This window comes from Bicyclus anynana, chromosome Z, assembly GCF_947172395.1.
Source record: "Bicyclus anynana chromosome Z, ilBicAnyn1.1, whole genome shotgun sequence".
Taxonomy (NCBI): Eukaryota; Metazoa; Arthropoda; class Insecta; order Lepidoptera; family Nymphalidae; genus Bicyclus; species Bicyclus anynana.
Window position 1 is genome coordinate 9,715,882 of NC_069110.1, and position 14,864 is coordinate 9,730,745.

The 14,864-nt window shown below is 35.0% G+C and overlaps 1 protein-coding gene across 2 annotated transcripts in view; it reads right to left on the reverse strand.

Moving 5' to 3' along the window:
* LOC112048006 (polyhomeotic-proximal chromatin protein) overlaps window positions 1-14,864 on the reverse strand; it is a 68,172-nt gene that overhangs the window by 26,861 nt on the left and 26,447 nt on the right. For both annotated transcript variants that reach the window (XM_052890469.1, XM_052890468.1), the window contains 6 exons: window positions 14,196-14,305; window positions 7,554-7,668; window positions 6,601-6,760; window positions 5,114-5,223; window positions 3,764-3,871; window positions 2,567-2,656 (listed from right to left, as the gene is read on the reverse strand). In XM_052890469.1, the coding sequence (XP_052746429.1) occupies window positions 2,567-2,656; window positions 3,764-3,871; window positions 5,114-5,223; window positions 6,601-6,760; window positions 7,554-7,668; window positions 14,196-14,305 (693 nt within the window). The remainder of the gene's footprint in view (window positions 1-2,566; window positions 2,657-3,763; window positions 3,872-5,113; window positions 5,224-6,600; window positions 6,761-7,553; window positions 7,669-14,195; window positions 14,306-14,864) is intronic.

The following is a 14,864-nucleotide window of genomic DNA, read 5'->3' on the forward strand; positions in this document are numbered from 1 at the left end:
AGTTACATTATACACATAAACAACTCTACAAATAAGAGATACAGAAAAAAAACATATAGAATGTCATAATTATATTAAAATAATTCAGCAAAAATTTTATAATAGAGCATCTATTAAAAGCGAATAACAAAACTGAGAAAATATGAGAAGATAAAATTTTCCATTATCGTTCAATTTACGAATATAGCTGGCAACGGCGATCTACGAGTATATCCTTATTTTATCACTGCATGAAGCTGCTCTTATGCTCAGCCGTAACAAAAATTTACAGTCGAACCATGCATTTATTAACTTACATAAAAATACTAAATAATAAAATGTTGATAAAAAGGATTGACGAGATTTAAAATTATTTTAAAAGTAAACTTAATAGAAAAATAATTTAAAAGGTCACAATAATCTGTGGATAATTTATCTACATTTTAAAAATCACTATATCAAGGTATAAATACGACAATATTAAAAGGTATGAAAAAATGTAAGCTTAGAAAATCTAAAGGGCAGACTATAGTACGCAATATTCACCATGAACAATGTAAAATCGACGTTCAAACCGAAGTCGTGGGATTGACACAGGTAAAAATCTATAGGTAGCGCCACGAGTTCTGTTAGCATGAAAATATCTATTTTTCTGGTCAGGTGTTACTTATTGTATGTACAACTATACTTTACGGTGAATACTGCGTATGATACCGACGTACTACTAGTATATAAATAACCAATTAGAGTTAAAATAAATTGAGAGCTCTATCATACTAGCGTTTTGTGAACGTACGCGCTGCAAACGTCGCGGCAAAGAGACGCTAAGTTAACAATTCTTAGTTAAAGATTGTTATATAAGTTCATATTATTTTATTTACTTCTTTGCATAGTGTAAGCTCGCGGTCGCGCTTATAGGCCGAACAGACTACTTTAGTATTTTAGTCGAGTACGAACAAGTTTTGGATTTGCCGTCCAAAAATCATTCGTACTCGACTAAAATACTAGTAGTCCGAACTAGACCTTAGCTTCAATCTCAAGTAAGTAAGTGTACATGTGGCGGTATGCCCAATACATTCATGTTTGAAGGATACACAACTACACATATTATTTTTTGATTGCTTTGATCATTTTTTGCTGTTTTAATTAACAATTTATTGGCTAGTCGCGTTATTTAGCTTTTAGCTCAAAATCAGCCAGTACATTTTTACAACGGCACATTATGTATCATACGAATAAATGTCTTTGACAGACAATCGTACCAATTTACTATCTATAGGATATAGTGTTTATAATACTAAAATGTATATAAACACATTATCTTTATTTCTTTTTTTCTTAACGCAGCGCTTGCATGGTCTCACGGCGGTTGCGCAACACGTACGCCCGACGAACGGGCGCGCTGGAGAAACGCTAGTATGAAGGGCTTTTAAAACGATCATAACGACATGCGAGATGAATTTGGAGACATTTGGAATGATGCTAGGGCTACCTCGTGGTGCAATATCGCCGGGGACAGTTGCAAGAGGGACGAGGAGAGCAGCGAGGCGCCATCTATCGTCAGTCCTGACTGTCAATCGTACCGGATCATATCACACGCTTACCGATGGTACATTCTTTTACCGACGAACACCCCAAATCGCTACATTGTAGAACATACTCCCCGCCATGTATGTCGGTCTGACTGTATGTCAGAATGTAATAAACATAAAACTACTGAACTAAAATATAAGATACTGTGTAATGTATGCAATCTCACATTTACTGTAATTAATTTATTGTAAAATCTCTAATCTCACACATTAATCCTACTAATATTATAAACGCGAAAGTTTGTATGCATGTTTGTTACTCTTTCACGCCGCAATTACTGAACCAATTTGGCTGAAACTTAAAACAAAGATAGATTTTTCTGGATTAACACATAGGCTACTTTTTATCCCGAAGAAAATCCATGGTTTTTGCAGTCGCGATCGTCCACTAGTAAAAATATAGATATTTCAGATTTTAAATATAGTTAAAATTATATGGAATTAAGATAGTATATTCTAGAAATACTTATATATCATGTTATATAAAATAAAGAAAAAAGTTTATTGAAAAATAAAATTAATACGACCATAATATATAAATCGACCAACAACGTGCAAGTGAACGTTTCATTTAGATATAAATATACATATTTATAAAAAATAAACTGTAATTCAAATATAACTTTTTACATGACATACATAAAAATGCATATATAAATATATACATTTTACTACATATATTCTCATTCCATTTCATTGCTATATAAAAAGATAGGAAAGCTATAATTAGGGGCGACCATTTCCAGGGTTCATCTAATGAATTCCAATCATTTAGCATAATATGCACGTTAGTTAGTATTGACAATATTTACAAATGCTTTTTACCAAAATCATGTAACTAATACAATGTGTGCTAAAAGGGGTTACATTATTATTATTATGGTTGTCTTTAATAAAATAATGCATTATTATAATATCCACAAAGGGTGCTAAGTGTGGGATTATTATTGTTTAGTTATATAATAAAATAAAGTATTATTAGAAACGGTACGTACCGTTTGCATCTGCGTAGTATGGTTTAGAGCTGGTTGCGGTTGAACTGCCATACCCACTGAGGTCTGCACTAGTCCACTTCCGACCAAGGTCTGAAATTAATGAAATGAAAGTGATGACTTAATGCTACGAGCTCCTCGAGTACAGGTGGTATTAACTATCATTATTTAAATTATTATAAAAAAAGAGGTATTTGCACGAAGTTGTTGCAACAGCGATGGTATAAATAAGAGGTATGGTATAAATATTGAATGAGTTGAGTCCAGTTCTTTTTTAGGCAGCGTGAACACCGTCACGCTGCTACTCACGTTAGAAATTTTGTGCAGTGATATAATTATTGATCACAAATGGTTTAGTGTGTTCGCGAAGGACATGTCGGTCAGGGGAGGTGAGTATGGATGCATTCTAAAGGGATCCTTTAAACCTACACCCAAGCTCTCAAGTCCTGGGACCAGCTAGAAGTGTTTCCTCTACCACGAAATGATGGTACAATCATTGTCACTGTTACCCGTTCAGTCATATTAAATCACTTGCCCATTAATATATACAACTTCGAGCAGACACAAGCGACCCTGTACTAAATACTGTAGGAGTCTAGGCCATTTTAACTTCAATGAACAGACTTTAAAACAAAATGTTCCTTCCTATTGACATACATATGTATAACTAAAATCAAAATCGAAAATCATTTATAAGTTGGCTAAGTTTACAAGCAATTTTGAAACGTCAAAGTTGATTTGTAAACACTCTACCACCGGTTCGGAAGGCGGGTTCTACTGAGAAGAGCCAGCAAGAAACTCAACAGTCAAGAATCACTCCTCATTACTCGATAGGTGTAGGAACCATATCCTTCCATTCTCAACAATTATTTACATCGTGGCTGGTTTAAGTTACTCTTGCCTTTAATGAGAATTTCCTGAGTTTGTTTGAGGAATGTTTGCCTTGTCCTTTTCCTTCCAACATTTCAATTCACTATCGCCTTTGTTCGATCCTTATCTTCATTCTCTCTCTTGTTCAAGCCATCTAGTTATACCTTTTTCGATTTTAGTCACTACATCTCTGTCTTGCCATGACAAAACATCAATAGCTGACTCATAACAAATTTAATATAAACAATATTAATTTCGTTGTAGTAGGTACATGGACTAAGGGTTTGAAATAATATCGATATCAATTAACTTTTAAGAATTTTAATATACCTGAGGCTGTTGCTGCAATGTATGCACTTGAGTGAGTGATGGGTTTTGAGTTTGTTGGCCGGTGCTGATCTGACTGACCAGAGTTCCAGCTGGTGCCATACCGCCCAGCTGTAACAATTGTGCACATTCATTATTACCTTTATACCTTCACTAGCCGACGCCTCGCAGTTTCACCCGCGCAGTTCCCGTTCCCGTAAAAATACGCGAATAAACTATACCCTATGACACTAAATAACATGGCTTTCTTGTGGTAAAAGATTTTTGAAAATCGGTTCTGCAGACCCAGAGATTACCCCTGCAATACCACAAAGTATACCTCTATAATATTTTAGCAGACGCCCCGCAGTTTTTCCCGCGTATTTCCTGTTCCCTTTAAGAATAAGGATAGAGTATAGCCTATGAAACTCACAAATATAGTGGCTTTCTAGTGGTAAGAGTTTTTGAATTTTCTGGTTCAGTAGATCAAGAGATTTATTTTATTTATTTATTTATTATTTTACAAAATACATAATGAATTTAAGCCTAGCCATAATGCAACACTACCCATAGTTGTACTTTTTTACTTTTTGGCTATTATAATAACTAAGATTACAACCTCACAAACTCTACCTCTTTATAATATTAGTATAAACTACTACTACCTCGTTGGTAATGTGGCATTGGATCTGCCGGACGAGGTCGAGGTCAGGCTATGAAGTATTGAGCTTTTATTTCTTTCTAGAAATTTTGAGTGCAAAATCTCAGCCTCAAGTGGAAGTTGGTGGTGGACCCCCTGTGCCGGAGAGTACGTTAAAGATCAGTTTATATCTACAGACACAGTGCGTCACAGACAAGTAGCGTGGCAGACACCCATAGACACCGTCTATTCACACTGCCCAGCAGGTAGCTAGAGACACGTTAAGTCCTTTTCATGAAAGAAGTCCCCTGGACGCGGCGCTAATCTCTTAATGGTGTTAATTGTCATTTGTGTAAGGCGCTATCACAGTTCAGGTTTCATGAAAGTACCCTACAGACATGAACCGCTCAGATAAAATATTATTTCCGCAAAACTGACCGGGCGCGTCCAGTGTCTGTCAAGGTCTGTGCGGCCGCGATTCGATAGATATAAATACGTTAGTAAACACTGTATAGAAGAATATTATTTTGTCTGCCACGGCACGTGTCTGACACGCTAAATGTCTGTAGATATAAACGGGCCTTAAGCCGTCGAGTATCGGTTATTTTCATTAACTCATCACGCGTTTCATGTACACCACAAGACTAAACATGGTATATAGTTTTCCGCGCGCACCTGTTGCGTCATACTAACTACTACTTTTCGTTTGTTCATTCTTTAATAATATGTCTTACCGGGTGTATTTGCTGAACCATAGATATAGTCTGAGGCATTCCCGTCATAGGCAGTGTTTGAGACACCGAGCCGACGGGCAGCGCTCCTGACTGCATACCTAATGTTAGTCCTGAAATACAGCATAATCGCTTGTTATTATATGATAAAATATAATTATATGATAATATAATGTAAGTGAAGTGGTGATAGCCCAGTGGATGTGATCTCTGCCTCCGATTCCGGAGGGTGCGTTTCTAATCTGGTCCGAGGCATGCACATCCAACTTTTTAGATGTGTGCATTTTAAAAAATTAAATATCACGTGTCTCAAACGGTGAAGGAAAAACATCGTGAGGAAACCTGCATACCAGCAAAAGCAATAATTTAATATTCTTTATTTTTAAATATTTTTTTTAAATATTTAAAACATAAGGCGCCATTTTTCTTATATAATAATGAAAATTACTGATGCGTCGCTTTGTGTCATACTGACTCGAGAATGTATTGGTTTTTGAATTTGTATTTGGAATGGCTGCATCTGTCAATATTCTTTAATCTGTGACACGACATAATAAAACTGTAGATTTAATTGTTTACCAGGCAATTTTATATTTTATGAAATGAGTTTACATTGGCCTCTGTTAATCATAGGTGCAAAAACAATAAGACCTAGACTATAGCTAGGCAACTTCGTTCGTAACCTCCCGATGTTGCGCGCAGGGCGGGATGCGTGTAGCTATGAATGAAAAACCCACGACTGATGCACGTCCTTTCCCCGCACGCACGATTCACACCCGCGCAGTCTTTCCGCCCGTCGCCCGCATACCACGGGAGTGTTATCGACGAACTAGCCAGACAATAGTTTCATAACAATGAATTTTACAGGAGGTGACATCATGGTAACCATGTAAAAAACATTCCCTCACTCTCATAGCCTGATGGATAGTCAACCTTGAAACTTTTGTCAAAAGAAACGTTTTTAAATTTATATTTTCAGACTTGAGATCGAGGTAGCGAAAACAAAACACAAACTGCGCAATTGCAAGACATAAATATAAATGACGTAAAATCAAGAGACTGATTTAAAGTTTTATGAGAGTGACCCGTCGATCAATCACGGAATTTGACTCCCAAAGCATTTCCGTCGGAATGTGATTTGAAATTTGCGTGTTTTTTTTTAATTTAAATTAAGCATGTTAATTGCCTTCGGATCACGAGGTACTGAGTACAGGTCCTAGATGTATTCTTATAATATGCTCCCGATAGAATATTTTTTTTCAGCCACGACAGCCACTCTCTTATTGAGATTTACCATGTATACAGGATATATTGTAGTGCACAAGTGTATGCGCAAGTACATGTGCACTCAATAAAGTCCCTCACTTTGCTTTGTTGGTCTGACCTGGGGATCGAACCCTGGACCTCATTGTCTGTAGCTGAGCCAGCTAACGATGGGACCAATGAGGCAGTTTAGTATTCTTATAGTATTAATTTAAATGGATGTCGACCTTGTTGGTAATGTTGAACCATCTGTTGAGTCTGTTGTTGCTGGTGCAGCAACTGCTGTTGCTGATGCTGCTGCTGTTGTTGCTGCTGCTGCTGCTGCTGCTGCTGTTGCTGCTGTTGCTGTTGTTGCTGTTGTTGCTGCTGCTGCTGCTGCTGTTGTTGCTGTTTAAAACATTGTTGTTACAGTAAATGTAGAGTACGGCATATGACCATTGAAACTAATGAGTTTAAATTTTGTGTAAGACATTTCTTCCGCTATTCAACTGCACGCACTGCCAATCTATCATAATGTATTGTCAGCAAATATTTGTGTACGTGACCTAAATTACTTAAATTATTTTTACTAACCTATTAAGGCCGTCAACGTTATTAAACTTAGTGACTTCCTGCGATTTTGTTCGAAAGACACCAATAATATAGTATGTTATTCATTTTTTTATATATTTATGATGATGGTATTACATTCTTTGCCTAGGAGAGCAAGTTAAGCAGCCGCAGACTCGGACGTTTTTTTTTATTCTGTACAAGTTAGCCCTTGACCACAATCTCACCTGATAGTAAGTGATGATGCAATCTAAGATGGAAGCGGGTTTAACTTGTTAGGAGTGGGATGACAATCCACACACCTTTCGGTTTCTACAGGACATCGTACCGGAACGTTAAATCGCTTGGCGGTACGTCTTTGTCGGTAGGGTGGTAACTAGCCACGGCCGAAGCTTCCCACCAGCCACACCTGGACAAATTAAGATAACCTCAATCAGCCCAACCGGGGATCGAACCCAGGACCTCCGTCTTGTAAGTCCACTGCGCATACCATTGGGCCACGGAGGCCGTCAAAACATTATCATTAACATCGGATATTAACTCTTATCGCGCCGACCCGTATTTGAGCAGCATGGTGGGTTGTAGGGTCACCCCCAGGGGATTATTCAGCCGCTGAGATGATGAAACTCACCTGCATCGCCTGCTGCTGCAGCTGCAGAGTCTGCTGGATGTTTTTGTTAAGAGGCTGCTTGTCCGGAATGCTGGAGATTTGCGCCATCTGTCCGTTTGAGTTCATGACCACCAACCTGACAAACAAAGTATTATAGTCCCCTTAGTCAACGCTAGTGATGTAAGCTAGCAAAACATTATAGTCCCTTACCAGCGGACACCGTTAAACTTCGCTTTGAATGTGTGTGTTATGTGCACATACTTCTTCTCTACCCCTACCTTATTACTCCTAGCCTACCCCTATAGCATATCCCTACCCAACCCCTACCCTACCCAACTAAAGAGAAAAATACATTGCCGACTAATACAGGTAGAGTTGAAGTATTGCTTGCTCTTTCATTGCGATGGGACGACTGCGAGAGACTATTTTCATTACCACGCTATTGGTCGAAAATAAGAGTAAAGAATAGACAATATAATTTATGTTATGGTAAAAGCAGTAAAAAACCAGCTACAATTTAAAGTCATTACTGTCACCAGCTTATATATTAAACCCCTTAGTCAACGCTAGTGATATAAACTAGCAAAATATTATAGTCTCTTACCAGCGAACACCGTTGAAGTTCACTTTGACTTGTGTGCACTTACTTCTTCTCTACCCCTACCTTATTACTCCTTGCCTACCCCTATAGCATATCCCTATTCCCTACCCAACCCTACCCTACGGAACTAAAGAGAAAAATACATTGCGGACTAATACAGGTAGAGTTGAAGTATTGCTTGCTCATTCATTGCGATGGGACGACTGCGATAGTCTATTTTCATTGCCACGCTATTGGTCGAAAATAACAGTAAAGAATAGACAAGTTCTTCAATATAATTTATGTTAGGGTAAAAGCAATAGAAAACCAGCTGCAATTTAAAGTCGTTACTGTCACCAGCTTATATATTAAATTATGATTAGTGATAAAGCAAAAAAGACGTGCTATTAAATGCTTAAATGTCACAAATTGCTATACAAATTGAAAGAAATAGCATCATGTGTTACGCCTGCTTCGTGGAGTGAGTAAAATAATATGGGATAGGTACTATATTGTACTGTACCTATGGGGTTTACAATGCATAACATTATATACTACGGCAAACTTGACTAGTCATCAGAATCATGCGGTACTCGACGCCCAGTTACGTGCACAGGGTTTTGGCCTAAGGTATGCATTTTGGAACACAAAGTGCTTACCAAATACGTAAACATTAATTTCAATTACATTTTCGTTTGATAATCATCATTTTCAATTAAGTACGTTATATCTGTGTATTATTATTTTTTTATTTGTACTGTAACTACTGCTAAACTTAATTTGTATAAATTAGTCATATTTTAAAGTACTGAATAAAATATAACTCATATATTAATTCTATGCGCTCTCTTGCTTGTTGTTTGTGTTTTAAGCTCAATGAAAATGAATTGTTATATAGTCAGATGCAATCTTTTAAAGCTACGCAATACAAGATTTTAAGTGTCAGCGGTTACGTAGGGGCGCGGCTACGGCTCTCCTTCTCAAGGTCCGTTCACCTCGCCCGATTACACTTTCCGTAACACACCGTGTTACTCCCAAAGCCAAGCGTGCGTGCGTCGTTTTCCCGATCTTTTTACTTGTACTGTCATGAGCAATATTTTCTAGGGCAGTAGGCAGTGCATTTATGCCTCTATAAAGTGCATGCCGCTGCCATGTCTATGTAACTTTACTGATGACCTTTGTACGATTAACTACCAAAAGGCAGTCTTAAAATGGCAGCACAATATATCATATAATTTTAGAATTTAAACTATCGTGAGTGTTATTCATATTAAATGATTATGAAACACGGCTAAAACTCACGTGATATTACGTCGGGTATACTCCGACGTAATATCACGTGAGTTTTAGCCGTGTTTCATAATCATTTAATATCATATAATACTATCGATTTACGTAAAATATATCATCTTAATAACAAAAATCATGATCTTTTTAAAATACGAGTTTGATAACTTTTCAATTATAATTACAATAGATATATTTTACATTAAAAGCGACACCCATAATTGAAATCCTAAAAAAAAATAAACGTGCCTAATTTGGCACTAGCTTACTTTAGAGGTACCTATTAAAAACCATGCATCAATACACTATTCAATATCTCAGAATACAGAAAATTATAGGTTTTACTTTATGTTTTTTTATTGTTTATACACAAGTTTACTAAGACCAAATTAGACATGTTTAAACAATTAAATTAGGGCCCAGCCTGCTGAGGTTTAGAAAAAGTAATTTTGTTATTTGGACTCAGAAAACTTATGCACCTGTTACTAAATTTAATTTGAAATGCATTTTAGATATTGCTTTTTTATGTTTAACTTATATTGTAGAGTAAATAGCGCAACAGCTGTTTAGATAAAAAAAATTGGTATAGCCTGACCAGAAATACCACAAGAGGAAAACACTTATGTTATCGGGGGATATGACTAAATTCCACTTTCGATAACGAAGAAGCCGTAGCCTCAGAGCAGGTTCTAAGCTTTACGTGTCAAGGATGGCAGATACACAATGTAACACTATCGATCATTACCGGAACGACCGCTTAACTTGCTAATACAGTTCTACCCTCTAACTACAATATTGATCAAGTACAGCGCTGATACTATTACATGTAAACCAGGGTTATCTATCATAGGGCAGGTAGTCAAGCACGAGCGAGATTACGGGCTGGCAATCGCTAGAAGCAAGATTAAAGACGTCAGTACAGCTAGCCGATACTCTCCTTCCTCGCTCGCTCGTTGCCTTCCAGCTAACTAACAGTGCAATGTTATCATCATATCATAATGGCCTCACTATGCGGATAACTGACTCACCTAATTCCTTCAGTCTCTGCTAAACTGACTAGATTCAGCTAAACGTTCACTTGAATCAACTTGAAATCTACCGCTACCGTCAACTGACAAATGTCCACAGACAAACAACTGACAGATAAACGAGACGTACTCCTTGACGTTTCTAACAGCATATCGCCACCTAATGAGTTACTATAATTAATGTAAGATGGCGCTACTATCTAATCCTCCGACACATATATAAATTGCAAGTTAAATAAAAGCTTTAGAAAACATGATTTAAGATTTATTGTCCATAAGATAAAACAACAACCATGAATGCACGGAAATTTTTAGTAAGAAAAAAAATCCTTAGTAAAACGGGCATTCTTCTTTAACAAAGTCAGTTCGGTCGCCCTGATTTTAAAAGGTTTTTTATTCTTAGTATATTTGATATAACTATAACTGGTCAGCCTACACCAATCAACGATGTATTCGCAATGCTTCCAAGCTCTGATGGTGTATATTATGTATTTAAAAAACCATGTGAAATTATTATATTTAGAAAGCAAAATTACTGAAATTTCTATCTAATATATTACAAAGCTTTAAATTTTACAAACAAAGTGCAGTGTACCTAAGATAATGCGCAATATTATGTGTAATAAATTAATGATTCCTTTTAGGACTTTACCCTAACAGTTTTTTAAAATAAAACATAGAGTATTCAGTTAAGCTTTATACTCTACTTATTTATGGTATTATATGATTGGAAATCAAACATATTATATGTTGAATATTAAAGCTTGACGCTGAAGAAGAATATGGGAGAAAAATAGAAGTTTTCTCTTGTCCAAATAATTAAGAAAAGGTTGAGTTGTTTTTAAAATATACATACTTTATGTATGTGTAGTGGAACATTTTAAATCACGAGTACCTGCGCAAGCAGGGCTATCTTGTAGTAAAGGAAATTCCTTACCGCAATTTAAAAACATGATTGCAAGACCTTGGACAAATAGTATCCCTCGATTACTTTCAAATTGATAACACAAATTAAAAATAATGAGAAGAATGGTGGAGGTTTAAGTAGAGATAGACGATTGGAAGATGGGAGATTATCAGAAGTATGAGTATGATGATAGGGTCCATCAATGTTCGGAAATGGTGATTAGAAATAGACAATATTGTGAAAGTTACAAGAATTATATTAATAAAAATCTTTTTAAATGCAGTTTTAAAATTATTACGTAGAAATTTAATTTAGTTAATTAGTTATAAGACTATAAAGACTGTTTGTTACTTTCCGTAACATGAGGCAAAGTAATTTGTTCTGTGACAAAGATCAATTAATATCATATACATAGTATGTATATAAATTAAGGAATCGGGGAATATAATTATTTTTAAACATTTGTTCTGCAGAATTAAACTGATTTTTATCAGAAAGAATTTTAATAATATAGGTAAAATATATTCATAAAGAATGAGATCTTATTATTCTTCAAGATTTACATACGTTGAAATTGTACAATTTCATGTGTATCGCTTTTAAGGCTTCGCACTTAAAGAATTTGAATAGAATCACTGTAAAGTAAAAAGGAAATACAAGAAAACTTGTGTATCAGTTTTCCAAATTAAAATATGAAGATAGGAATAATGTAGGGGGCATTAAGGTTTAAGTATGTGTAAGAAAAAATCGTCTATAAAATTATCATTGAAATTTCGTTTGTGAGATCGAAAATAATCGAAATATTTACTTATATTTTAATATAAAATTCTTTACTACCAACGCGGCGTTAAACCGTTGATAAGATTAAATTAAAAATTAATTTTAAATTAAGGTGCGGAACCTTGTAAGTTTCTCACTAACTATTATTATGTTAATTAATAAGAGATCATGCTTCAGTTTCAGTGCGCTAGCCATAATACCCATAGAAACAGCGCCGTAGCTAGAGCATAAGCCATCGACTTTATTAAGATTTCAAAAATCTCGAATGTTGTGATTAAATCACAATTAAATCATTAAATTTTATTTTAATTATTAATACACATAAAAATGTGTGTATGTTCTTTGTTATAAATACCACATGTTATTTACCGCATAACTGAAATAATTCAGTAGCTATTGCCAATCATGATAAATATGTATTTAAAACACGCAATTAAAGTCGTTAAATATAATGAAATTAATATATACTGATTAAAAAATGTGCCACAAATGTTACGAGTTTAGGAATCTCGATAACGCTAACGGTTCAAGTGCGTGTTGATGAATCAAAGTCAGAGTAAAATGTTCAAAAATCTATGGTATTTAATTTATACATTATGATGGACTTATTACATAAAAATTCGTAGTCTTAGATTGTCAATACTATTTCATTTAAATTCATTTTACTCTAAGATTGCTCCTCTAAAGAAAAAAAGAAAAAAAGGGTTGCACAAACTCTAACTATCACTCTCAATTATGCTTATCAAACCAAAATTCAATTATACATTATATTTTGTATATCCACAAATAATATATAATTCCTATAAATGTATAAAATTTAAATTTTCGTAGTCAAGTAATAAACCCGTGCTATTTGTTGCAACTGGCAACACATAGACGAGTGTCTAAACCATGCATATACTCGTATGTGTTAGTAATTATTCAAAACTAAAGAAGCTGTAATTATCACATTACTGTCACTGCTATCAAACTTGGAAAAACTTTTTATCTTGCTTTGAAGAAAAGAAAGATTTTAAATTATAATCTTCAGGATTTGGTTAAAACTTTATTATCATGACTACGAAAACTTAGTGGGTATTTTAAAATTAAAAAACTATACCGGCGATAATTCTTAATTAACGGCCGCTAATGGCCCTAGCTACGGTACTGATACGGCAGGGGCCAATCGCAGGGTAATTTAAGAGATTAACCACACTACACCTAGAATTAAAATAATAATTTAAACATCTACACTAATATTATAAAGAGATAAGATTTTTTGTTCCTAGTAACAGGCTCAGAAGAATTTCTTGGCAAATTTGTTTCACTAATAGAAAGCTACATTATTAGCGTGTATATTCGCCAGATATACTTTCTAACTTTTAATTAATGATTTTTATGGCCATTTATGGTTAATCTCTTAAAATCTCCTTACCGTGACGTCTAGCTATTGAACGCCGGCTCTGCATAAGTATAAAGCAAAATGTGTTAGTTTAAGTGCTGTTAGTTAGATAAAATCCACCAAGGTCAATTGTAGCTCCATAACAAAAGTGACTTAAGCCGAAATATTGACAATCTACACAAAAGTTAAATTGCAGTTGCCAGTTAGTAATTTTTGTCAAACGTGTCTATCTCATTAGAATGTCTACAAGACTATAAAGCTCGGCATTTAATATTGAAAGCTTTGAATACAAATAGAAGGGATGAAATATTTCCATTCGTCAATGCATTCTTTCTTCTTGGGCCTTGGCCACTAAAGTATCAATGCACCTTATTCACAGTTCCATTATTCGCTTTTTTCTTTCGTTCTTTCACTATATGGGATTTATATTATAGCGACAAAATTCCTGTATTTAGAGACGCATAACTCCTAGCAAGTGCCGAGGAATCAGAATGTAGACCCGTATCAGAACCAATTAATGTAGTTACTTGGTCTAGAACTTTAAACAAGTATACACCAGGCAAACGTCGTTATAAATTTCGATTTAACTCACTTTTGTTCGATAATAAATTATTAGTGGGTGTGTATGTGTGAGTCTATTAAAAGTTGCACTTCAGAAAGGCCTCAGGTTGGGTCAATGTGGCCGGACCCGGTTACTCACTGCTGCTTCGGCTGCTGCATTTGATGCTGCATTTTATTAGTCTGATTAGCTGCGTCCTGTTTGGAAGTCGGTGCCGGCGATCGTACGCCAGGTTTCCCCCTCTGTTTACCCTGTATTTGTATGAGATATCTCGCTTACATGATTTGTTGATTACTAGTAGACCTTGTCCAGCATTGTTCTCCACTTCGAAAATTAAAAAAAAACGAATGGAGTAACAAGCGGAAATAATTCTTAATTGAAAGTAACAAAATCTGCAACACTAGAGTTTGGCTAATGAAATTAGAGACTGAAATCAAATAATAAAAAAATCAGAGTAAATTCTGAACATTACGGTACAAATATTGGAATAACTGAGTTTAATGCTTATACATAGGTAGTAATGTAATTACAAAAAAAAAAAGTAATTTAAACAAATAATGAAAACGCATGTTTTTTTTAATTGTTTAAATGATTTTTTAAATTTGACAGGCAATTTCAGTCTACTTTCCCTAGCCAGACTCTAAATCTCACTTCAGAAATAAATTTTATATGTATATTATAACGCAAAATATAACGCAAAATTTTGGGGAGAAAATGAAAAAAGAACTCAAAAAATATAAATTTAAATTATTGCATATTATTACAAATAAAATTAGGCTACAAAAAAGAAAAAAAAGTCTGCAGTCTTCT